The sequence below is a fragment of the Elaeis guineensis genome, chromosome 7 (genome assembly GCF_000442705.2).
Source record: "Elaeis guineensis isolate ETL-2024a chromosome 7, EG11, whole genome shotgun sequence".
NCBI lineage: Eukaryota > Viridiplantae > Streptophyta > Magnoliopsida > Arecales > Arecaceae > Elaeis > Elaeis guineensis.
This window is the reverse complement of record NC_025999.2, coordinates 88196411-88223594: the sequence shown is the minus strand read 5'-3', so window position 1 is coordinate 88223594 and position 27184 is coordinate 88196411. Positions and strand designations below refer to the sequence as shown.

General features: G+C 36.8%; 1 protein-coding gene across 3 annotated transcripts; it reads left to right on the top strand.

Moving 5' to 3' along the window:
• The first annotated feature begins 16550 nt into the window (after positions 1-16550).
• Positions 16551-21697, top strand: LOC105048737 (transcription factor bHLH30). Of its 3 annotated transcripts, none has more exons than XM_073261430.1 (3): positions 16551-17912; positions 18682-19133; positions 19280-21697. In XM_073261430.1, exons 1-3 carry the CDS (start codon positions 17277-17279, stop codon positions 19320-19322), a joined length of 1131 nt encoding a protein of 376 aa, XP_073117531.1. In that variant the 5' UTR covers positions 16551-17276; the 3' UTR covers positions 19323-21697. The 3 variants fall into 3 exon arrangements, with proteins under 3 accessions (XP_073117531.1, XP_073117532.1, XP_073117533.1); XM_073261431.1 differs by having other exon boundaries at positions 19881-20641; XM_073261432.1 differs by having other exon boundaries at positions 16552-17912; positions 20254-20641.
• Positions 21698-27184: the final 5487 nt, after the last annotated feature.

The window sequence follows — 27184 nt, the reverse complement described above, 5'->3', positions numbered from 1 at the left end:
TTATATTGCATAGAACCATGGACCCATCTTTTGATTAATGTACATATTCTATAGCATCCATACATTTATATATTTTTGTACGGATGAAAGAATTATGTATATTAATCAATTGGTTGTCCAGTATGAATAGTTTGAAAAATATAATTAATTCTATGGGTCATTACAGTAATCTAACAGTATATTGAGGATTCACAAAAAATTTCAAATAGTATTTATCTTTAGTCTCCTCACACATCTTAAGCCATGTATGAAAAACTAAGAAAAAATACTGCTAAAAATTTTTTGGCCCCATCACTACAAGAAATTCATGTATTAGTGACGGCTAATAGCAACGGTAAAAATATTATCGCTAATAGTGCTATTCACCGATAGAATATTACGATCAAAAATCTTTCCATCGCTAAAAATTGATAAATTATTAGCAACGGCTTAATTGATTATTAGCGATAAGAAAGTCATTGTTAATAAACTATTAGCGATGGAGTGCATGCCGTTGGTAATAACTTATAACTTTTTTTAATTTGATCGTAATCTTAGTAGCAATAAAAAATTTTATTAGCAACGATGTTTTGCCATCACTAATAGCACTAGCAATGGCTATAGCAATGGTAACTTTGCCATCGCTACTACTACTTATATTTCACTCCTCATCTAATTTTCAGCTTTTCACTTTCCCTCTTCTCCTCCTCTTTTTCCCACCTTCGATCCCCACACTGCCCCTCTCTTTACCCCACCTCTGGTCTCTCTCTTTTCCTTGCTATCGGATCTCCCTTCTCCAAGCCCCTAGCCACCGGATCTCGCTTCTCCAAGCCTCCAGCTGTCTCCTACCTCCTCGAGCCCCTGGTTACCTCTCCGAGCCCCTGGCCCACCTCTCTCCGGCTATCTCCGATCCCCCTCTTTTCTCCACCACCGGATCCGACTTCTGCGAGTCGTTGGTCGAGCCCCGGGCCTACCTCCCTCCTGCTGCCTCCCCGAAACCCCGATCTGCCTCCCTCCAATTGCCTCCCCGAGCCCCCAACCCACCTCCCCCCATTTTCCCCCCACCTTCCTCTTCCCCCCTTCCCCTTCTTCTCTTGCGGCGCAGTGCCGTCTCCTGCCGCACAGGCCGCCTCTATGCCGCAGCGACATCTTTGTGGGTTTGGTTAATATTAGCAATGGCTGCACAGTGATCGTCAAATATTGTTATTTTAAATTTTTTTATATTTTTAAATTAATATTTATAAGATTTAGTTAAATTAAATTTAATATTTAAATTAAATTAATAATATTTAATTAAATTAGATTTAAATTAATAATAGTTAATTAATTTAAATTAATAATAATAATAATATTATTATTATTATTATTATTATTATTAATTTTAATAATATTATTAATAATATTATTACTTTTAATATTATTCTCAAGAGGTAGAATCACTTCGGAAAGCTCTCTAGCGAGTCTGGGTCAGGACATGGTTTGGGTCTGATTTTTTTTAAAATCATTGGGTCTAAACCTATCCTGAAGCTCGAAAAAAATTTTTGGATTGGGCTCGGATAGGGATGGGGGGCTCGGAGAGGCTATGATGACTATCTATATGAGATGCGCCTAAAGAGTCTAATGAGAGATCGATGGAGGCGATGCATTTTTATTCTTGTTGTTATAGTTGCAGGACAAGCTTGGATGGTTTGTTACATTGCAGACAACCGTTTGCAGTCATCTCATGGTTAAAGGTGCAGAGGAACTTCCAATGTCTTATTTTTCAAAGACAGATCTGAGCCTTCTTCTTTTCCTCCTTCCCTTGTTTACTTTGTTGGTCTCTGATTTAAGTACTATTTTTAAATTTTTATTTTATTTTTTTAAAAATTTCTACTCCTAATTTGCAGCCTTCTTACTTTGCAGCCACCTCATGGTTCGAACCCATCCAAATGGGTTTGAGCCGAGCTCGAGCTTAGGCTAGGATATGGTTTGGGCCTAATTTTTTCTAAAATCATTAGACCTAAGCCCACCCTGAAACTCAAAAAAAATTTTCAAGGTAAGTGTGGGGGGCTTGGGGAAGCCATCGGGGGCTCGGAGAAGCTACGATGACTGCCTATGCGAGATGCATCTAAAGAGTCTAAAGAAAAATTGATGGAGGTGATGCATTGCTGCTCTTATTGTTGTAGTTGTAGGGCAAGCTTGGATGGTCTGTTACATCGCAAATAATCGCTTGCAGCCACCTCATGATTACAGGTGTAGAGGAACTTGCAATGCCTTATTTTTCAATGACAAATCTAAGTCTTCTTCTTTTTCTCTTTCCCTTGATTACTTTGTTGGTCTCTAATTTAAGTATTATTTTTAAATTTTTATTTTATTTTTTTAAAAAAATTCTACTCCTAGTTTGCAGCCTTCTTACATTGCAGCTACCTCATGATTTGGGTTCGAGCCGGGCTCGAGCATGGGCTAGGGTATGGTTCGAGCCTAATTTTTTTTAAAATCATTGGGCTTAAGCCAGCCCTGAATCTCGAAAAAAATTTTCGGACTAGACTCGAGAAGGGGTGGGGGGCTCGGGAAGACTATGATGACTACCTGTGCAAGATGCACCAAAGAGTCTAGAGAGAGATCGATGGAGGTGATGCATTTCTATTCTTGTTGTTATAGTTGCAAGGCAAGTTTGGAAGGTTTGTTACATCGCAGACAACCAGTTGCAGCCACCTCATGGTTAAAGGTATAGAGGAACTTGTAATGCCTTATTTTTCAATGACAGATCTGAGCCTTCTTCTTTTCCTCTGTCTCTTGTTTACTCTGTTGGTCTCTGATTTAAGTATTGTTTTTAAGTTTTTATTTTATTTTTTTAAAAATTTTCAATGAATTTGGGTCAGGCTCAAGCCTCCCAGAGTTATGATACTTTAGCTGAAGTATTTGAAAGATGTGATTTTAAATTACTGTAAGTAAACTACTTTCAGATAAACATGATGAATACAAGTGTAATATACTTTTGGAGATGGCAAGATCTAGACATCAACTACAGGTTAATTTCTAACTATGATTCTAAACTTTTTGGCATACTTATCATGAAAAAATTTGCAATATTTAGACTCGAGATGCACACTTGAAAGGCAAAATCAAGTCAAGAAACAAAAAATATTCAAACCTCCAAGATATTATGCTCTCTATCTTGAGAGCGTTCGCATGTAAAAGTCAACATTTCAGTTACTTGTCGCTCATTCAGCTGAGCTCATTGTCACAGCCATCACAACAAGTAAGTCAAACAGCTGAGCTCGTTGTCGCTCATTCAGCTTTAAATTTTTATATTTAGAAGCTTCAAATAGTTATGTTTGAGTCGGAGAAAGGGGATCTAAGGGTCAAAAATCAATCTTTCTATTCGATGGATGGGATGGAGGTGTAGATACATTCGCATTATCAAATAGGATGTATAGGAACAATCCATTCAAGAATCGAAGGAGTATATCTAAATATACTCCTACATATCGGTTTAGACTTGAGGTGGAAGGAATGGGTATAAGGGGGTCAAAATTTAATTTAACCATTTGATGGATGTGTCAGAGGTATGTACAGCTCTATATCATCAAATAGAACGTGTAGAAATAATTCATTCGAGAATCGAAGTAGTATATTAAAATATATCTCTCCGTTCCAGTTTAGGCTTAAGGCATATCAATTAAGTAGATAGATCATATTGAGTTTGTTTTTAAGGAGCATCCTATCGAGGAAGGTGAAGAAGAGGAAGAAGAAGAAGTGGAAGAAGTGAAGGAAAAGGAAGAATCAGATGAAAAATTCGAGCAGTACCATACATCTGAATAGGTCGATGAGTAGTGCTTGATTTTATGAACATATATACTCGACTTTATTCATATATACTCAATTAAATTTTATAAACATATATAACTTCTTTAATGTTATCCTTGATCTACGGCAGATGGCTTTTCGAGACTGAAGCCATCACAGCCGAGGAGAGAGCTCTGAAAAAGAGAGCTCTCATGCTGCCAGCTCGCATGGTTCTGTGATACACATTCCATACGGTAAACTCTGATATTTTAGATATTTTTTATATTATTTTATCTTTATTATCTAATATAATATTCTTTATGATATCTTGATACTTTCAGATTTAGATGATATGGGATCACCAGTGACCCCACACTCACATGAAGTAGCATCCGACTCTTAAAGTCAGCAATGTGGTGAGGATTTGTCAGGCTCGTGACACCCCCAACTCGGTCGGAAGATAGAAAGCTCGTCTACATTCAAAACCGTACATAAGTACTATATATCTTCACTGAATATGTTTAAATTTTAATCATTTTAGAGTTTAACATTTATTTTTAAAATAAATTTATAGCATATTCATAGAGTCTGAGGTGCCTCGTGTGGTTACTGATATCATCCGACGATTGATGCCAGGATCGGTGAATGAGTTCTCCTATTGGCCATCAGGAACTCGTGATGTAGTCTGGGAGATATTCCTGATAAGTCAAAAATATTTAATTTTTAAATTTATGATAGATTTATATTCTATTTATTAATACACAGTTGCTTCTACTTGTAGAGGTACTATCAATTCGAGACTCCTCAAGATGAAGATGCTAGCCGTCGGACCTTCAAGGAGGTGGCCACACAGAGGTTTCAAGATGGGCTGTATAACTTTCGGCAGTCCATCATAGAACACTCCAGTTTTAAGTCACCATCAGATTGAAAGTCTTACACAGATCATTGGATATGACGAACATATGGGAGGCCCTCTATGACCAATAGAGTATTGATGAGTACTCTAGTAGGTGGCAAAGGGTACGATAAAATCGATCTGTCCTGCAGCATTCGATCAAGCACACTGGTGGCTCAGTTGGCACATATGTTGTAGCCGATATATTGATAAAAATTTTACACTTAAATTGATTTCATATTGAATTAATCATATATATATTAATTAATTTAATTTTATTATTTATTTATTATAGACACAACAGCTGAATCGTACATCAGGACAGCTGCAAATATGGGAGGCCACATACTAGTCTAGGAGGACTGATGATTACTTAGATCCTCGATCTCGATAGATCACGATAATAATTTAAAATATTATTTATTAAATTTTTATATATGTTGATATATATGGACTAATAAATTTTTAAATTGTATAGATGAATCATGTAGAGTATCTCGTATTGCGGCACGGTGAAGACCCATCATCTCAACACCTCCTTGACCTCAATGGATGGCTCAAGGCCATCGAAGGGATGAGTAGGAGTCAGATCATAGGATTTAGCCATAGCTTCGACCCTTCAGTAGCTTAATACTCCTCTCAGGACTCGACGACTCAGACGTGGGCTGATGCATATGTGGAGGAGGTCGTGCAGAGGCTATGGAACCAGCGATCTTAGAGCTTGTAAAATACCGTCTGTGATACGGTCATTGAGATTCTTCGGGATCTGCATCTGTGCGATCAGCTAGGCTCATTATCACAGCCATCATAGCAGGTAAGTCTATTAATAATTTTTTTATTTATTTTAAATTTTTATATTTAGAAGCTTCACATATTTAGACTTGAGTGTGAAAAAAAGATATAGCAAGTAAAAATTCAATCTAACCAACCAAATGATGGGCCGAGGGATGTCTATAGCTCCGTATCATCGAATAAAATATATAGAAATAATCTATTCAAAAATTAGAGTAGTATATCGAAATATACATCTCTACATCGATATATATGCTTTCATATCAAAATTTATTAATAATATTTTATTTTTCTTCATTACAGGATATTAGGACATCCGACTCTTATCCACCAGCTCCTGAAAAGGACGTACAAGAGCAGGAGAAGGATAATGAGGAGGATCTTATATGATTTTTTTTTATGTGTATGTAATTTTGATACTTATCAAGTAGTATAAATTTATAAAATTATATAATTTATATTTTAATATAATATAATTAATTTTATATTTATAATTATGTTAAATAATTATTATTTTTATAATAGATTTTAAAAATATTATTACTCATTAATGTGATTAAAATAAGATTTAAAGTATTTAATTATAAATTTTTTAAAATAAATTTAAAACGATTAACGATTGTATTTGCTGTCACTTATAGTGTTTTAAAATTTTTATTAAAAAATTATTAACGATGGTAGTAGCGTCGTCGTTAATAATTTTTTTTAATACTTTAATTAAGAAAAAAATTAAAATTATTAGCGATAATTTTTTATCATTAATACCATCGCTAATTATTGTTATTAGTGATAGTAGATTTTTTATCGCTAATAATGATAATTAGCAGTGAGGTTATTTTTGTCAGATTTTTAGCGATGGCGTGCCATCACTAATATTATTAATGATGGCAACATGACTATTAGCGACAGCTAAGATGGTGAATTTTTTTATCACTAATAATGATAATTAGTGATGAGATTATTTCTGTCAGAATTTTAGCGACGGCGTGCCATCACTAATACTATTAGTGACAACAAAATTACTATTAGTGATGGCAGTTAGCCATCGCTAATAGTCAATTTTTTTGTAGTATATTGCTTATCGTTTGATTAATATAATTGATCTATAAAATTAATGTAATATTTGAATGGGACAGGACCTTCTATACCATTAGTCGATGCATGGTAGGATGTATTTATTATATAAGTTATTTGAAATGATAAAGTAATCATTTAGCAATTATCTTGTATTTGTATATGCAGAATCCTTAGGTAGTGTGCCATGGACTGTAATTGGATGGACCGTCGAGTAGTCGACAGAATGATTTCTACTGAATATAGGAAGGATGTAGAGTACTTCTATGATTATGCTTTTATGAATGCAGCACTCTTACATCAAAGACAGGCTCGTTGCCCTTATAAGAGATGTGGTAATAGAGAAATGCTTAATTAAGATACAATGATTATCCATTTATATAGGAATAGATTTATGTCCAACTATAAGTATTGTACCTACATCGAGAGATGTGGAAGATAGTTGCAAGAATTAGAAGTGAGGAGGACAAGGACACAGATAGAATGGTAGACATGGTTATTAATGTGTTTGATCCTGAATTTAACTGGGATGTAGAGGATGATCCAAAAGATAGCAGTGATAATTTCTATCGTATACTGAGATATACTGATGAATCACTATAGTCGGGATGTGAAACACACACTATATTATCAGTTGTGTCAGAATTATTAAACTTGAATATCGAGTTTAATATGACAGTCAATTGTTATGATAGGAAGATAGCAATCATAAAGAAAATGCTATCGAAGGATGAGAAGCTTGTTGGGAGCTTCTATGCTTCAAAAAAAATGATAAAAGGATTAGACATGAGATACGAGAAGATAAAATATGCATGCCGTAATGATTATATGTTTTTCTATAAAAAGCAAGAGGAGGAAGAGGAGGATCTCTATTGATTATTTTTAATTTTGATATAATGTATTAATTTTGATATTTAAGCAATATTATCTTATATAATTGAATAATTTATATTTTTATATAATATTAGTTTTTTATTTATAATAGTGATAGTTAATTGTTAGTTGTTATAGTATCTATAAATATATATTGCTTGTTAATTTAATTATAACATATTTTAGTAAATATAATTACTTGTTAATATAATTATAATAAATTTTTAACAAATATAATTTCTAATTTTTTTTTAAAAAAATTATTATTAGCGATAACAATGACGACAGTAACTCCATTTCATTGCTAAAATCACTATTAGCGACAGTTAGGAATTATTAGCGATGGAGCTATGCGATTGCTAAAACTTGAAACCATAGACAATCGACATGTGTCTCAATTATCATCGATGGCATATGATTCACTAATGATGATATTCCATTGCTAGTGTATTTTTAATTTTTTTAATTTAAATTAAAAAATAATCAAAAAAATATTATAAGCAATGGATTTGTCGTTGCTAATAACCGTCACTAATATGATTGTTAGCGACCATTATTTCTACTATCGCTAATAATGATCTTCAGTGCCTAACTTTTTTTCAATGATTTATTGGCGATGGTGATCCATCACTGTTGCCTAAGGATGGCTACTTAAGGGAGGTGAATTGGATATTTAAAATTTAAATGACAATTATATAGAATAAAATACTAAGTACTTAATAAGATAAATTAAAACATATATAATGAATGAGAATAGTAAAAGAATAAGCACACAATCACAAACACTATAATTTTATAATGGTTCGGTGCTAAACTCAGCACCTATGTCTCCTCTCTAAATAAACTACTTGAGAATTCAACTATAATCACTAAGTTTGATTACAGTTTAATTATTTTCTTTGGGTTCACAATCCAATCCAGTTAGTTTTAACCTTGGCTCACTAACCACAATCGTATAAAGATTGTTTTCCTAGGCTAACAATTAATCCTGATTGATTTTAATCTTGGCTCATCGATCAAATCACTATAAGTATCCAATTCAAGGCTTGGACCAACCCAAGTTTTTTACCCCAAGAAATTTGAAAGAATACAAATAAAAGTAAGTTTAAAGAAAGAAAGAAAACTCAATAAAACCCCAAAAGAAGAAATTTTGAGTTATTGCTTATTGGTTGCTTGATTTCTTCTCTTTGAATGTTTGAGAGAGGTAGGTGGAGATCTTCAATATTGATGGCCTGACTTCTCTCAACTTGAGGATGATGGAAGGATAAAAGATTATCTGAAAATTAGTCCTTCTCTTCACTATTTGGCTTATAAACTTGAATGCACTGAAAAATGACTTGAATGTTCTTCAATATAAATTTTAAAAATATCTTTGATGCTCCAAAGATTTTTCTTTTATACTCCTGAGGTTTTTCATCACTTTAAGTCACCTGAAATGGTTATATTTAATGTTCTAGCCGATGGAAGAGAGAAACTAACTGTTGGGAGTGATTAAGGGGCAAAAAACTGCAGTTCTGAAAAACTAGCCATTACAGTCACTGGATCGACTCAATCTTCTCTGAGTCGGTTCAGTTTCTTACTGGATCAACTCACAAATCCTCTGAATCAACTCAGTATCAGGTGGCTCAAGCTGACTTTCTATCTTGACTTCTTCACTGCATCCTATCGGCTCAGGCCCTGTCTGGGTCAGCTCAATTGATCTCTAGGTCGACTCAGTGACCGCTTGGTTAGCTCAGTAGACTTGATCCAAAATTTTATATTTCTATCTCTATCTGTCTTCTGAGACTGGATCCGCTTACTGATATTTTGGATCGATTAACTTCCTGTCTGGGTCGGCTCATCTGAAACTTGATCTGCTCACTGAATACTGCTTGAAAATTCAACCTTTTATCTTTTGTTACCTTCTGAAATTGGGTCGACTCAACAGGCGTCCCAAACATACCATAGATTCTTAAACAGCTTTTCTTTTCTAATTTGATTTCTAGACTAGGCTTGCCTTCTTAACTTGATTTAATCCTCATTAAAATTTTTTTCAATGTGTATCCAGTCTAGAGTTTCTTTACTAAGCTCTTGAGTGGTGGTTCTTCATTTAGTTGTCGAAAAATACTTGAAAATTATGAGCACTTGGAATTTGAAACTACACATCCTCATAAACAACATTAGTAATTTAATAAATTATACTCAAATACTTTTGTTATCATCAAAATCAATCCAAAAATCAACAATCTTCTCTTTTTTGATGATCATAAATCCTTTGAGTATAATTTTTCTTTCAAATTTTAAATTACTTTACTTTCAATCATTGCATACACATCATATACATTCAAATTTTATCAAATTACATATACTCCCCCTGAGTATGATAATCATGCCCAAATTAATTTATAATTTAGTGTTGCTCCCCCTTACTATGTGTCAAATGTTCTTTAGGATTTTACTTTGTTCTAAATTACTTTTTCATATTTTATCAATTTGTAATTTTAATTAATACCCATTCTTCTCCTCCTTTTTGTCACTATCAAAAAGATAGATATTGTCAAACATTCATAAAGGAGACATTGCACATATAAAGAAAAATAAACTTCAAGTTTCATTCATTCATTTAAGAAGATACAACATACAATAATCTCAAAAAGAAACTTGATTATAACATAAGACATTGATAAACAAAAAGCTCAAAATGATAATGCAATTGCATGCAACCTAATCCAAGCTAGAATCGAGAGGGGCGGAGGAAGCTGGATCCATGTGTACAAAAGAATACTGTTTGGTAAAGGCCTCTCTCACAGCATTCTTCACCAGTGAAGAAAGACAATCGAAAATCCAATCTAATACATGCTGCACGATCTCTTCTACCTGATCCTCATCAATTCGAATAGTGGATGAAGATGTAGCAAGTGCTGGATGCTCTAGCAGGTCTGGCTGAACTGTAGGATCTACAGGATGTGGTACGGGCTCCGACACACCTCAACTTTCTCTTCCTCACCTTCTCTGACCCACTGTCCTTCAATCTTTAAGAATCCCATCCTCTTCATTGACTTCTCATTGTATATATCATAATGTTGAAGTATCTTGCATAACTCTCCTACCACACCAACTCCAAAGTCATGGAACATCATAGTAAGGAACATACAATAAGGAAGAGCTGGCTTGGCTCTCATTTTAATTTCTTGCATTATCCTCAACAAAGTGCTAGCAGATTAAATTTTTCTCTCTTTAAGATATGATACATAATCCCAACATCAGTCTTCATCACAAAATCAAACCTTCCAATCCTTGGAATGAGAATCTTAGCAATTATGTGGTGGAGAAGATGGTGTTCAATAGACAGATATTTAGCAAGACTTTCTTCAAAATCTAAAATATCGTCTCTCCCAAACAACAACCGCAACCCACTAGACCTATCATCCAGTCTCTTGGCTCCCTTAGTAGGTGCCTTCAGAAGTTCTCCCAACTTCTCCACAGATAGATTAAATTTTAACATTCTTAACTTTAGTTTCAAAAAAGTTAGCTTGGATCTTAGCATTTCCAAAGAACTCCCTTATAAGATTAGGATAAGTGGGCAAATTCAAGGTGCATAAATACTCCCACCCTGAAACTTCAAACATTCACCAATCTCAAAGTGCTCTCTTTTTAGAAAATCAAAATCTACTTTTCTTTCCATGGCGACAGCCCTAGAAGAGAGAGAAATCACCCTTTCTTGTGCAGGATGCGGTGAAGGCTGAGCAGGAGATGGTGAATGCGGCTGAGCAGGGGCTGCTGGAGGAGGAGAAGATGGAGGCACATTGTGAGTAGATTGAGATGACTCTAGGCATTGGTCTTGATGAATCTTGGTCTGTTGTTCTTCGTGAATCCCTCTTCTCGATGATGAGAATGTGCAGGGATGCTTTGTCTACGGAGCAAGTCACTTCTTAGGTACCATAGATCCAAAATCCTCTTTGATTTGCAATGGATGTAGGGTTCTAAGAGATGGATTTAGGGTTCTAAGGGTCTAATGGTGGGACGGCTCAAAAGAAACAAAAAATGAACAGTAAAGATCTCACAAAAAATCTCATTAAAAAAATAGGATTTCTGACAACTAAGTCGACTCAGACTCATTTTGAGTCGGCTCAGTGATTGATAGACTATATTTTTCATTAGTCAACTCAAAACTTAATCAACTCAAGAAATGAGTTAGCCAGCTCAGTCCAACATAGACCCAAACTATCTAGGTTTCAAGGCCAAGAATAATGTAATTTAAAAACATCTTTCCTAATAAAATTAAAATATGAATAATTTAAGAAAATCCATCATATTAGAAGCAATCATTTCAACATAAAATGCACATTCAATAATTCAATAAATTAGATCAAATAATCCTAACTGTTTTCTTATTATACAAAATCTTTCTTCATTTAAAGATTTAGTAAAAATATCTGTAATTTATTTTTTCAGTTGGTACAAATTCAAGAGTTATATCATTATTTTGCACAGGATCTTTAATAAAATGGTGTCTAACTTTTATATGTTTTGTTCTTGAGTCTAATATAATATTTTTAGTTATGTTTATGGCACTAGTATTGTCGCATCGAATAGAAATATTATTATAAGTAATATCATAGTCTTCTAGTTGTTATTTGTTCCATAATAGCTGAGCACAACAACTTATAACAATAATGTATTCGGCTTCCGCCATAGACAAGACTATGAGTTTTATTTGTTGCTAAACCATAAGAGCAAATTTACTCTTAAAAATTGATACATACCACTTGTACTCTTTCTTTCTAAGTAACAACCAGCAAAATCTGAATCACTATATCTAATTAAGTCAAATGATGATTGTTTTGAATATCATAAACCTTCATCTTGAGTGTTTATTAAATACTTAAAGATCCTTTTAACTGCAACTACATGAGATTCATTAAGATTTGATTGATAACGTGCACACATATATACGCTAAATATTATATCCAGTCTATTTGCAGTTAAATAGAGCATAGATCCAATCATATCTCGATATAGCTTAGGATCTACTATTTTTTTTTTTGGAACTTGATCAAGCTTGCAACTCATGCTCATAAGGGTGCTACTTTCTCTGGCATTCTCCATCTCAAATATTTTTAATATTTTTTTGATATATTTTCTTTGATTGATGAAGATCTTCTTATTTGATTGCTTGATCTGAAGTTCGAAGAAGAAGTTCAACTCTCTCATCATGCTCATCTCGAACTCATCTTGCATAAGTCTAGCAAAATCTCTACATAAGACTCATTAGTAGCACCAAATACAATGTCATGAATATATAATTGCATAATTAATAAATCATTTGATCTTCTTTTTTTTTACTTTTTTTTTCTCTTGGTTCATGTTCAACTCATGAGTAATGAGTGAACCGATGAGCTCTTCCAATATAAGCTTATTTAGGTCCTTCGCCTCTTAAATGGCAATCACCTTTGGCTCCCAATTTTTTGATAAAGACTTAAGAGTTTTTCGAACCACATCACTGTTAGTATAGTCTTTTTTGAGACTTTTTAAACCATTTAAAATATTAGTGAATCGTGTAAATATTTCAGTGATAGTTTCTTGTAGTTTCATTTTCAATAGCTCATATTTATGTACCAACATATTTATTTTTGATTCTTTGACTTGACTAGTTTTCTCATGGATGACTTTAAGTCTATCCTAAATCTCTTTGATGAATAAACTTATTGATATCCTATTAAATTTATTAGCATCCAAAGCACAATATAGCACATTCATTGCTTTGGCATTAAGTTGAGCTTGCTTCTTGTCATGTTCATCTCAATCTTTTTCAAGCTTGGAGATAGATATGCCATCAATTATGATTGTGAGTGTGTGTAGACTGATAATTATGACATTCCACATATCATAATCTTATGTTGGATGAATATTCTCATTCTTGCTTTTCAATAGGTATAGTTAGTCTCATTGAAGAGCGGAGGTCTATTAGTTGATTGTCCCTCAATCAATGAAGTTTCAATTGGAGTTACCATATAATTTTTAGCTCAAAAAGATGAGTAACAAGTGAAGACCTGCTCTGATACCACTTGTTATCCAAAGATGGCTACCAAAGAGAGGGGTGAATTGGGTATTTAAAATTTAAATGATTATTATGCAGAATAAACTACTAAGTGCTTAATTAAAAGATATGCAATGAATGAGAATAGTAAAGGAATAAGCACACAATCACAAATACTATAATTTTATAATGGTTCGGTGCCAAATTCAACACCTATGTCCACTCTCTCAGTAAATCACTTAAAAATTCAACTATAATCACTAAACTTGATTACAGTTAGATTATTTTTCTTAGGTTCACAATCCAATCTAATTGATTTTAATCTTGACCCACCAACCATAATCGTACAAAGATTGTTTTCTTAGACTAACAATCAATCCTAGTTGGTTTTAACTTTGGCTCACCAATCAAACTACTACAAGCATTCAATTCAAGACTTGGATCAAACTAAGTTTCTCACCCTAAGAAATTTGAAAGAATATAAATAAAAGTAAATTTAAGAAAAGAAAGAAAACTCAATGAAGCTCCAAAAGAAGAAATTTTGAGTTGCTTGCCGGTTGCTTGATTTCTTCTCTTTGAATGCTTGAGAGAAATAGGTGGAGATGTTCAATATTGATGGCATGACTTCTCTCAACTTGAGAATGATGGAAGGACAAAAGATTATCTGAAAATCAGTCTTTCTCTTTACTATTTGGCTCACAAACTTGAATACACTGAAAAATGACTTGAATGCTCTTCAATGTAAATTTCAAAAGTATCTTCAATGCTCCAAAGATTTTTTTTATACTCCTGAGATTTTTCATTACTTTAAGTCATCTGAAATGGCTACATTTAATGTTCTAGTCGTTGGAAGAGAGAAACTAGCCATTAGGAGTGATTAGGGGCAAAAAGTTGTAGTTTTAAAAAACTAACCGTTACAGTCACTCGATCGACTCAACCTTCTCTGAGTCGGCTCAGTTCCTCACTGGGTTGACTCACATATCTTCCGGGTCAACTCAGTATCAGATGACTGAAAATTGACTTTCTATCTTGACTTCTTCACTACATCTTGGTCGGCTCAGATCCTGTCTGGATCGGCTCAGTTGATCTTTAGGTCGACTTAGTGACCACTTGATAGGTTCAATAGATTTGATCTAAAATTTCATATTTCTATCTTTGTCTATTTTTTGAGAATAGGTCGGTTCACTGATCCTCTGTGTCGACTAACTTTCTGTCTGGATCAACTCATCTAAAACTTGGTCGGCTCACTGAATACTACTTAAAAATTTAGTCTGCTATCTTTTGCTATCTTCTGAGATTGAGTTGGCTCAGATTTTTACTGGATCGACTCAGCTGGCATACCAAGCGTGCCATGGATTCTTAAACAGTCTTTCTTCTCTAATTTGATTTTTAGACTAAACTTATCTTTTTAACTTAATTTAATCCTTATTAAAATTTTTTTCAAAGTGTGTCTAGTCTAGGATTTCTTTACTAAGCTCTTGAGTGGTGGTTCTTCATTTAATTATCAGAGAATACTTGAAAATTGTGAGCATTTGAAATTTGAAACTACGCATCCTCATAAACAATAGTAATAATTTAATAATTTATACTTAAATATTTTTATTATCATCAAAATTAATTTAGAGGTCAACGATCACTAATACAATTAGCGACAATGTTCTGTCGCTAATACAATTAGTGACGGCTTTTTGGATATTAACGACGGCATTTAGCCATCGCTAATAATCAATTTTCTTATAGTATAAAATATTTAGTAGAATTTATAAATATAAATAAAATTTATATTAATAATATCTAGTAGACATTATGATAGAGAATCTATTGATGGTAATGTTTCAAGCTTAGGAGGGATGGACCATACACCGGCACATTTGACACTTAGGCATGATTAACCATGCAATGCGAACCCCACTATGATGCAAGTAAGGAGATAAATAGATCATATATGTTCTTTTTTGTGAAGATAACAAAGAAAAAGTACTTGAGAGAAGCATTGCTTGTTGATCAAATAGAGCCTCTTATGGAGAGATCGATGCAAAAGTGATGCAAAGAGAATTAAGAATCCTAACCCCAGCAAGGGGCTCATAATTAAGAGGCTCAGAATGGTATCTCGTCGATGCGCCATGCTAGCATGATAGGTGTTTGGTGTGATTCATGATGGTTTATGTGATTCATAATTCCTCATAGGTGAGTGGTTGAATCAAAACATTCCACATCCACATTGAGCTTATGGGGCAATTAAGGGACAGCTTAAAACCTTGTTTTTGTTGTTTCAACAATTTGTAAGGCTCCTCCTTAGTATATCAAACCATCTGTGCATCTCACAATGGTTTTGATTGAGTGGGCCTTGTACAGTATCATGAGACAGTATTTCATGTGCCAGAAGGGTTCAATCCAGTTATCATCATCATGCGGCTGCACAAAAAAGATCGGACGTAATCGATTCATGTCCAAACCGGAGAGAATCCACACCGAACTTTTGAAAAATTTTATTAATCCATATATGAGGACCGTGGTGCTTTCCAAACACTGTCCCAATGACCGCTGACCAATGTGGTAATAAGGACGTAATGAAGTGGCACCAGGAAGCTAAATTTACAAAAGATTCGGTGCGAGATACGCGGAGGCAGAATGAACTCGGAAAAGAAGAAAAAAAAAAAAAAACATCACTAATTAGACACATAAAAAGATGCTGTGGTACTGCATGCGCTCATTCGATCTCCATGATAGCCACGATATGGGAGATAAATGGAGGGGGAGGGGGAGGGGGAGGGAAAGGAGGCAAGAGTGGGAGGCATAAATGCCTCGAGCAGCCCACGTCACCAAAGCGTGGCCCTGACATCATCATCAAAACCTCCTTCCCCTCCATTCTCTCTCTCTCTCCCCACCCCTCGCGGGTGCTTGTGTTGCGCCTGTGGTGGTGGCATCATTCGGATCTTTGAATGGGGAGAGGCAAAAGGGATAAAAAGGGCAGGCGGGGGGGGACCGAATCGAGTGCATGTGCGCGACCACCGAAACCAGAAGGGGTCCGAAAGCGGCATACAAAACACAGTCCAAAAGGCCCCAGAAGTCCCACTCTCTCGCTCCTCCCCCCCCTTTACCAAAACGCATATAAAATCCCATGGAAACTGAAACAGAGAGAGAGAGAGAGAGAGAGAGAGAGAAATAAAGAGTTGGAGAGAGAGCAGAGAAAAGCCGAGAGGTGTAGGAAGAAGAAGGGAGCATGAAGCAAAGATGGTTGAGATTATGTTACTGTAGCCAGCCAAGCCAAAGTGAGAGAAAGAGGAGAGAGTAGGGGAGGACTGAGGAGTGTATTCCAAGACACAATGATTACGTCGTTTTAGGGAGGGCAGGAGGGGAGGCGTGGAATTGGAAAGCAGAAGGTTGGGGGTGGGGTGGTGCAGAACGTGGGTCTTGACCGAGGTGGACCTGCATCCAATTTTTGGATCTCTTTTCACCGCGTCAGGCCTGGTCGGCTCTATTTCAATGCTCGGCCATCGCCATGCTCCCTTTTTCCTTCCTTGTCCTCTTTTCTTGCTCCTGTCGCCGTAGCAGCGGAGCGTAATTATAATATCTTCGAGAGGGGCGGTGCCGAAAAGAGAGAACCCCTCCGAATATGGGGAATCGGAGAGCGAATAGCGTAGAAGGAAAGTAAAAGCCCTGAGGATTGCCGTACACGAGAGAGGAGAGTAGATTAGCTGGCTTATACAACTCCCCCAACTGCGCATAAATAGAGAGCCCAATTCTATCTATTCCCCGGAAGGATTAAAAGGAGGAGAAGGGAAAAGAAAACCAAAAAGATCGCAGCTTTTTATGTTGAAATACCCTAAAGAAGGAGAGAGGGAGAGGAAAGGGACGTAGGATTGGGTCGAAGAGATGGAAAATAATGGTGATGGTTCTTCTAGTAAGATCCACGAATTCCAAGGCTATCAGGAAGAGGAACAGCGGCAACAGCAATACAACAATAACAACATGAGCAACCATATTGGTGGTGGTGGTGGTCATGCGGGGTTTGTCTTTCCAGCTGAAGCTGCTGCTGCTATTGGTGTTGTTGGCAGTGTTGCTTCTCCTTCTATTCTGCCATGGCCGCTAGCGACTCAGTTTGCGCCATCTAATTTAGTTCGAGATCAGAATCAAGGGCAGTTCTTTCCTTCTCTCCCGACACTCCCTCCGCCGCCTCCTCTTTCCCCTCCTTTCTATGGCGACTTGTATGCACGGCGGGCTTCGACGGCTCTACAGTTTGCTTACGGTGGTGCTGGTCTTGGCTCGTCATCGGATACTTCGGGATTGGGTGGTCTTTACATGGGGTCCGAGGCATTGGCTCGCGGCGGAGGGGTGTCTTCTTTGTCGGCCTTCGGAGGCCTTGAGTTGGGTAAGTTGACACAGCAGGAGATCATGGACGCCAAAGCTCTTGCAGCTTCCAAGAGTCACAGCGAAGCCGAGCGCCGGCGGCGCGAGCGCATCAACGCCCATCTCGCTAAGCTGCGCAGCTTGTTGCCCAACACTACCAAAGTAAGCGTTAGATTAATTAGATATATTTTCATTCATGGTCCATATATCCTTCTCAATTCCCACGCGATCCTCCCATTTATAATTCGCATAAATTGGTCACGAGTCCCTTATTTTTGTCTCTATATACATCACGACTCCAATAGAAAGAATCTTTTGAGATGTACCAAAGATTCAGAGCTTGAAAACATGACTGGCAGTGCAACTCCTAATATCTATTCAGGTCGCTTAGCTTGTTCCTTCTTAGAATCCTCACTTCTTTTCGGGGAGCCCATAGAGTGTGGAGAAGAGATAGAAAATGGACAGTAGAGGGACAAAGGATGGAGAGGAGCCGCCCTTTTGACGTGAAAAAGAGGAACCAGGGGAGGAATGGTCCAGCAAAAGGCTTGCTTCGAAATAGCTTCTGCCGGAGAGGGGTGATACTAAGAAAGACAAACATGCGCACTCCTGTCAGATAAAAAGAGAAGCACTTACCAGTGGCTTCTTGTCCACCCACCCACAAATCCCACTCCCATGTGGAAGCGTGCGTGCAAGCACCCTAGGACTAGGCGCTGACCATTCATCCCCTCTCACCTCAATTGGCAATAATAATATTAAATTCTTCATGTGAATCCCACTTCCCTTCTTTCCTTACCTTCCCTTTCCTTGTCAAGGCCAGCACCGACCCTCCTCATCCCTCTTCTTTAATCTTCTCATATTTTATCCACTAGTCCACACCTCAATATTACCTACCCACTTCCAAATATTTAATAGTTTGTTACTGTTCTTGTAGACGGACAAAGCCTCCCTGCTCGCGGAGGTCATCCAGCACGTCAAAGAATTGAAGCGGCAGACGTTGGAAATCGCCGAAGAGAGCCCGCTGCCGACCGAATCCGACGAGCTCACAGTTGATGCCGGCAGCGATGAGGATGGCAGATTCATCGTGAAGGCCTCGCTGTGCTGCGATGACCGCTCGGATCTCCTTCCAGACCTTATCAAGGCACTGAAGGCTCTCAGGCTTCGTACGCTTAAGGCCGAGATCACCACCCTCGGCGGCCGTGTCAAGAATGTGCTTGTCATCACCGGCGAGGATGATGCTGACCATCAGCAGCAGCAGTCTATTGCCTCCATCCAAGAAGCACTGAAAGCGGTCATGGAGCGGGCGGCGGCCAGTGATGAGCCGTCCTCGGCCGGAGGTATCAAGCGGCAGCGGACCACCAACCTCTCTACCATACTTGAGCACAGGTCTATTTAACTCAAACAAAAAATATATACATATATAGTAATATAAGATTGTAACTATAACTATATCTCTCTCAATCTTTTTTGCCATGATGGGTTTAGGATAGTAATTATACTGTTGTGTTGTTTGGTGCCTGTCTGCTCGCCAGAAGGGGAAGCATTTTGTTTTGTTGTTTGTGGGGATTGCAGTGATAGAGAAAGGGGAGGTTGGGCCTCTGGCCGGAAAGGGTGGAGGTGGATCCTTTTCGTGAGAAGGAGTGGGGTGCACAATAAATATTCTGATTGAGAAATAGCGGGAGTTAATGCTACTAATGATGGATGGATACCGGACGGGCAATATTGGGCAATGCTTCCCGTGCTGGCTTTGGCCTCTGCAAGGCTTGCAGTCGAGTCTCTTTTTGGTGGATTTGCTTTGTAGTTTGGGGCGCGTCTTGCGACGTCGGCATCGATCCAAGGCGCCGTGCATGACGTATATATGATCCGAGGCATGCAGCTCCCGTGTGGATATCCACTGGAGAATTTGAAGAGAAAAAAGAGGTTGGAGCTCGAGGTTCTATAATCCGTCATTGCCCAAGTTTCTTATGCTGTTGATGGTGCCTGAGTTCAATATTTTTCAGCCAACCATATTTAGTTTGAGGGTCTTAGGCCTGTTTTAGAGAGTGCAAGCATGTATTCAGCTCTAGAAATGTTGCTGTTCTTGTAATCGAGTCTCTTTCTCATTCATTTCCTCATTTACAGTCTTGACTGCAGCTTCTGGAATTCTCTACGCTGAGGAGTAATGGCTATTGTAAGACTGCAAGGTTGTAGCGTTTGGAATGTGGAACCAACATTGCATGAAAACAATGGTAGAATGTTATATTCATATTTTCCTTTTGGGTGTGCGAAAAGGAACATGAGAACAGGCTCTAGTTACTGTTTAGTAAGTTCATTTTGCTCGGAGAGAGCATGCACTTTTGCCCTAGTTATGACTGCTTTTGAGGGACATGGCCAATTCTATATTGGGATTGCATGCGAGCAGTATATATGTAATAGAATCTTTTCTTTTCTTTTGTTCTCTGGGGTTAAGATCACGCAAATATAACAGTTATTGAACTGCGCAAAGCTGATGAGAGGTAAATACCAGATGAGCAAAAATGGAGAAGGGACAAAGCACGAGCACAAAAGTACCCACAAGGAAGGTGCACGGAAGGAGTTGATCAAAAGTACAAGTTTGTGGCTGATCCAAGCAACAGGAGATAGAGAAAGCTTTAAAAGGGTAGGTTTGAAAGTGATCAAAGCAAGTGGCAGAGCTCTGTAAAGGGTAATGTGGCTGGTCCACTTCCTTTGTAGCCAATAGCAAAGCTGCTTGTTTGAATGCTACTTTAATGAGCTTGGCCGAGAATTGTTCCCCTTTTGTTATGTTTCACTTTAAACTGATCTACGGTTCATCCAGATAATTCTGAATTACTAGTAGATTGTTTACAGGTGAAACTTTATAAAATTTCATTATAATATTATGATTTTGGAGGATATAGGGAAGCAGATATATAACTCAAGTACCATATTGAGCACCGGACGGGATCTCTTTAAAGAACAGTACTGACATTTCACTTTTATTCCATGTTTTGCCATCTATCAACCGATGAGAGGTAGCTTTACACCAGCTTTCTGGATGGCATTTTTTGTCTTTTTTCTCTTTTAAAATATTTTTCTTGAAATCATATCAATATTTGTAGTATGCTTCACACCTTCCAGGTTTGCCTATTTTTGGAGCAGTGAGACCCAAATGTGCAGGAATATTTTGCAATTCGATGATGCTAGTAGCAGAAATGCTAATTTAGATGGTACAGTTCAAACTTTTGTGGAAAATTTGATAAATCTTTGAATAGATTCTTAAGTAAAATTTCATTGCCATTGTGTCTACTTCTTAAAACTTAAGTCTAATTGCTTTTATCTTATTCTTTTGTTGAGAAACTAGCTGTATCTTTTGTTCTTTTTTGAGTAAAGGGAAGGAAAATCCTACTCAATTCATTGAGTTAGTGAAAAGAAAAGTACAAAGTAGTTGCTTCTATTGTTTATTTTCTCTGTTCTGCCATCTTTTAATCATCAGACTCAATTCTAGATTCCATCTCCACTCTTTTGCTCATACATGCATGTATCCGATAGAAGTTTGTTGCGGATCGTTGTGTGAATGTTATGTATTAGACATGGTGAGCTTACCTAAAATTGAAAAGTAATGTATAAAGTGGGATGGGATGGGGGTCGAGGGAAGGGAATAAATCACTAGAAAAATAAAAAAGAATGTGGTTTATTGGCAGAAGCAAATGAGTAATATAATTGCATTAAAATATGGAACCACGGAGGTGGAGGGAGGATGAATCTGATGATAGATGGAAAGATAAAACACTTTTTTTCCATTCCATCGCTTCGTGCAGCTTACACTATAATTTAATATAGGACTTTATATTTGTATGCCCTATAAATGATTGTTTACTATGCTATTCCAAAGTCACAGCTGGTAAATAAATCATAGAATCTTTTTCTCAGTCAAAAAGAAGTCATAGAACCTAAGAGACACTTCCTGAAAACTCCAAAAAAAAAAAAAAAAAAAAAAAAAAGCACATTTCATGAATATATGCTGCACTATAAAGATCTAAGATATGCACTAACACTGACTAATACTTCTTTGGATTTGGTTTAATATCAAATATTCATATCTAAATTAGCTCATAGATATTTGTAGATCTACAATGTATGGACTCAACCAAGATAGATAAAACATAAGCGATATAGATTTCATAGGTCAAAATTGTGGTCCAGCTATGACAATGTTCTAGGGCAAAAGTCTCTATGAGAAATTTAAAGCTTCTTGTTCACAAATTTCATGGTATCACGGAAAATATTCAAAGCTTGACAAAATTGAAAATTGTTCGGTTGCATCTTTGAACATTACCCTTAATTAAGGGTTTCACCTTTGTAACCTCCCTTTATACTTATTCTGATAATCAACAAAAGCCAGGCGGCTGCTTTTCCAGCCTCTTTTTACGATAAAGAAAAGGGGTTTCTCCTTCAAATTAAATTTCTTTCATCGTGATCATTGCTTGCAAAGAACGAATATTTGATGGATTGTATGAAGGGATTTCTCTTTGACAACCACTTTGAGAACCTATTTGTAGGGAAAGAGGCCGTGTATCACATATAACAATCGCTTGACATGTCACTGCATGGAGGGACAATGTGATATCTTTCAGTCTGAAAGCTGATTCCAAGTGTTTCGAGACTTTCGACATACTGGAATTGCAGTAGCAAATTCTTGGACTGAGTGCTTGTTGTGTGTTAGAAGATCTGGTACCTGCTGAAGCAATTACCTTTTGAAAAAACAAATAATAACAACTTCCCCAGTGTCAAATATCTGTCTCCTTCCATACTATCAGGAGTGACTATTTGGCATTGCCTATTCAGCCAAACATTTGCTGATGCTTTTGAAGTACCAAATGCCAATGCATTGTTGTGTGGAACTCGCTCATCATATTTAGAGATGCTAATGATCTTTCCTTGTATGCATACTAGCCAAATAAGTGTAAGTGATCAATATCAATGTTTGCTGCAATTGGCATTTTTCAAGCCACACCTAATCTTTATATTTGCTCGACTACACTGTCAGACATGCATTACCTGGCTTAAGATGATATATAATTAATTGCAATGACAGGCTTCAGCATTTGTTGTTTCCTTCTTTTAATTGATGGGGCATTTTGATTGTGCTTGAATTTCTATATATGATGGTCATTAAAATTATGTGGCATACTGTTTCGACCTGTTCAAGACTACAAAAAGCAAATACACCTATCCGGATTGCATGGACTTTGAGGACTATATGTTTCAAAATGTAATTCTAACTTGCAGAAGCCAGATCGAGGTTGGTCATTTATGACCTTCTGCAGAACCATATGCTTAATGTTTCCTATACTTGCTATATCGCATGGATTTCAAAAATGCCCCTTATTGACAGAAGATCAACTAATCTAAGTCTGGACCTTAATTAGTATCTTTCAGATAACATGGCCACATAAGGTGTGACTTTAATCTGATAGCTTGCACCGTCACGTTCCTATATGATTGTGTCTGATAATTTCCACGATGTTAGTGACTAAGATCTGGTAGTTTGTAAGGACAATCTTTAGAATGTGAACTGAATGTGGTCCTAGGATTATCTTCGATGCCACATAATTATCTTCCATTTAAGTGACTTCGGTGGGAGTTTATTGAATTAATGCTCTTAACCAAGTCTAATGCATTAAAATCTTATACTACGACTTTCAAAATTTCAAATGGTTATTCTGGTGGATTGCCATTAGTAATAAAATTTTAACTAGAGATATTCATCTTGAGTTCTGCTATGGCCAGAGCTATTTGGAGTTGGTTTAGAAAAAGTAGGCTAGGTGTCAAGGGGAAATTTGGTGAAGTGTCACTCTTGGTGATCTTGGCGGAGATGCAAGAGTTGGAAACAAGGGACAGACATACAGCTGATACACGAAGTGCACCTGTTACCTGGATGTTATGGAAAGAAAGAACTGCAAGCCTTCCTTAAAAAGTCCCAGTCGTTTCAAAGTCCACATCTTATGACAATGTTTCAATTCTGAACTTGCGGGATGTGTGTTCCAGGAAGATGAGGAAGAAGTTGCTTGCAAATTTTCGGGGGAAGACCCTTTTTTTTTATTTTTTTGGTACAGAAAGACCCTCTTTCAGTTGAAGAGGATTTTTCTGCTGCGTGACCTTGTTATTAGCTGCTGTATTTGGTTTTTGGGTAAGCTAGCTCGTTTGCTTCCCCTTGGCCCTTGGGGTCCTTATTGCAAATACAAACAGGCTGGAGGTCACCTCTTTTTGGGAAAAGAAAAAAAAAAAGAAAAAAAAAGGAAAAAGACAAAAAAATTTAAAAGGCTGGAACAACTTTAAACATATCAAACCAGCTACATGTTCCTCATCTCGATATACTTTCTCTGAGAACAGCCGCTTTCACGCCCTGAACTTAATATCCGGATCAGATACGTGATGGCCGCACATTCCTTAGAGCAAGCCCTAAAGAATATGCAAGGCCAAATTAAATCATTACAACCTTATCAACCATAATATTTAATTTCAATAATAATTCATAAAACTTGCATAATTACAATTAACATTTCTTCAATCCTCTAATCAGGTATCAACGGTACTCTATGTATCTATCTACTCATCCGTAAATCCATACCACAGCCAATCATGAGCATCCTGTAACTCTGAGAAGAAAAAGAAAGATGAAAGATGTAAGCTTTACAGTCCAGTAAGAATTCCCATATCACACTGATATAGTAATATAGTCTGAAAATAAGGATAAGCAATAAAATATAAAATCTCATGTTCAATATCCAGAATAATGTAAACATTCATAAATTTTCTATCTTATTAAAATAGATGCATCATCATATGTTAAAAGGTGAAACACTTTTGTTCAACAATTGTTTCATGTCTTATCTTTCATTTCTCTTTTCATAATCACATGATTTTTTAACCTTTTCTTTCTGGCTCTGGACTATCCAAGTCTATACCTCAGTCATCATCCGAATCAATTTCTACATAAAAGCCTTTCAAGGCTGTCCTAGGATGAGCTCCTGACCGGCTGTCTCACGTACGAAAGCCCGTGAGAGGCTGTCCCAGGCATAAGCTCCTGGCGGGCTGTCCCAGGCATGAGCTCCTGGCCAGCTGATCTACCTGTAAGCCAGTGGGGGCTATCCCAGGTATAAGCTCCTGGCAGACTGTCCCAGCATAAGCTCCTGACCGGCTATTCCATATGACAAGACTAGTCCATACCATATATTTCTTTCTTTTTATTTAATCATTATATATTGATTTCATCAAATCAATTCTGTCTTGCATTATGATCAATTCAGATATGTCATATCCATATAATCATGTCATCAATCTCTGATACATATATATTGACATAACATACTCAAGCTCAAAATCAAATAACAGTATCTTAGATATAATAAATTCATCGATCTCAAATCCGACGATGCAAAACCAATGATGCAAGACCAACAGTAAAATAGCATATATATAATAGTGATCATGTATAGGGATTCTTATCTTTATCGGTGACTGATCCAAACACAAAAATCAATGTTCTTCTTTGATTTATGATTTTTTTAATAAAATATTCCACTCGATATCATATGCAGACAATCATCTCTTCATAACCCTGATCAAATATAAAAATTATATATGAAGAAAATTATCGATAATCGATCCTAATAACACAAATCTAGGACCTCTCTTAGGATTAACCAAAATTAGGATTTGTCTAAGTATCTGGATCTTCCACTGATCCATAAGACTTCTAGAGAGAGAAAATCCATGAAGAGAGAGAAAATTTTAGAGAAATAAAGTGGAGAGAGAAAATAGAGAGAAAAAATTTTTGTATCCTTCAGACGAGGCAATCATGATCGAGATCATCAAAGATCATATCAGGGTGACTCAATATGGATTAACCATGATTGATGTTATCAATTTCGAATAAAGATCGGATCGGAATCTAATCTACTGCATGAATTTTGAAGCAATCTCAGGTCATCATATTTTCATATCAATTTTATCCTAGGATTCGTGATGAAATCAGAGAGAGAAAGACACTAGAGAGATAAAATCCATAAAGAGAGAGAAAAGTCTAGAGAGAGAATTTAGAGAGAGAAAATATAGAGAGAATGTAGAGAGAGGAGAGAGGAAAGAGAGAGAAAGGAGGGAGAGGAGAGAGAGAAAATTTCTCTCTCTTCTTCTTCTTCTTTATTTTTCTCTTTCTCTTTTTCTTTTTTTTTTTTTCTCTCTTTTTTTTTTCTTTTCCTTCTTTTTTTTTCTTTTCCTTCTTCTTCCCACGGCCCTCTCTTGGGCCGAAACAGGGGAAGACCGATGAGGTCCCCCCCAGTGACTCGGGCTCCGATGAGGTGGGTGGTGTCTGGTCGACGGCAACAGAGCAAAGCCGGCCGACAGCAAGGTTCAGTCGGTGAATTTTTTTTTTCGAAAAATAGGGATCCGTCCCCTTTCTTCATGATTTTCGATCATTGGCCGGTCACCGGCCGTCAAGACCTTCAAGGAAGAGGGATAGAGGGATGAGGGTCTTATCCTAGGGGTGAGACGCCGCAAATGACGACGTCGGTGGCCGAAAAGAGAGAAAGATGGCTCGTTCGAACAGAGTAAAACAGGACCATGATGTTTTATGATTTTTCGACGATCCCGACGGCCGGTGAGGGTGCACGAAGCCATAAAAAGGAGGGAAGGAAGAGAAAAAAGAGGAGAAGGGTTTACCTCTGACTTCGGTGAGGTCTCCGCGAGTATTTGAGATGAACACGATGAGGACATCCGCGGCTTCAACGAAAAAATTCGAGAAAAATAAAAGGAGAAATTCGGTGCTCGTCATGGCCAACCTTAAAGGAAAGGAGAGGGGGTTTTATAGGGTGGAGGGGAGGTCGAATCTCCCTCGGATTCAGCTTCTCTTCCGATGTATTTGAGCAGAAGAAGACTCCCAGCAGGACTCTTCTTCGTTTGCCTCTCCTGTTTTTTTTTTTTGTATGGGCTGTGGGCTGATTCTGGGCCCAATTGGGCCGGGTGTTACATTCTGTCCCCTTCAAATAATTTCATCCTCGAAATTAAGTTATGTCGTTTGAGATACATATTTCAAAGTATACATTTTTCATGTCATTCTCAAGCTTACGATAATGTCTTATATATTATTTATTTCTCATGATCTTGTTATAACAAAAATTATTTGAAATCTCAAACTCATCCCTTCTTATTGATTTCTCAACTTTTTTGAAGAACTATAACATTTTAGACTTGTATTAATATACCACCATTATTTGTCTAATACATTCCACTCGAAATTCATAATTATCTCAGACTGTCCATGATAGAAAAATAAATAAAGGCCAAACATCGGGCACTCTTCACGATTATTGATTTTTTTCTTCTCTTGACCTTCCAACAAATTTTATATGTAAACTCTCATCTTAGGAAAACCTCAATCTTCTATATCAGTTCGAGTA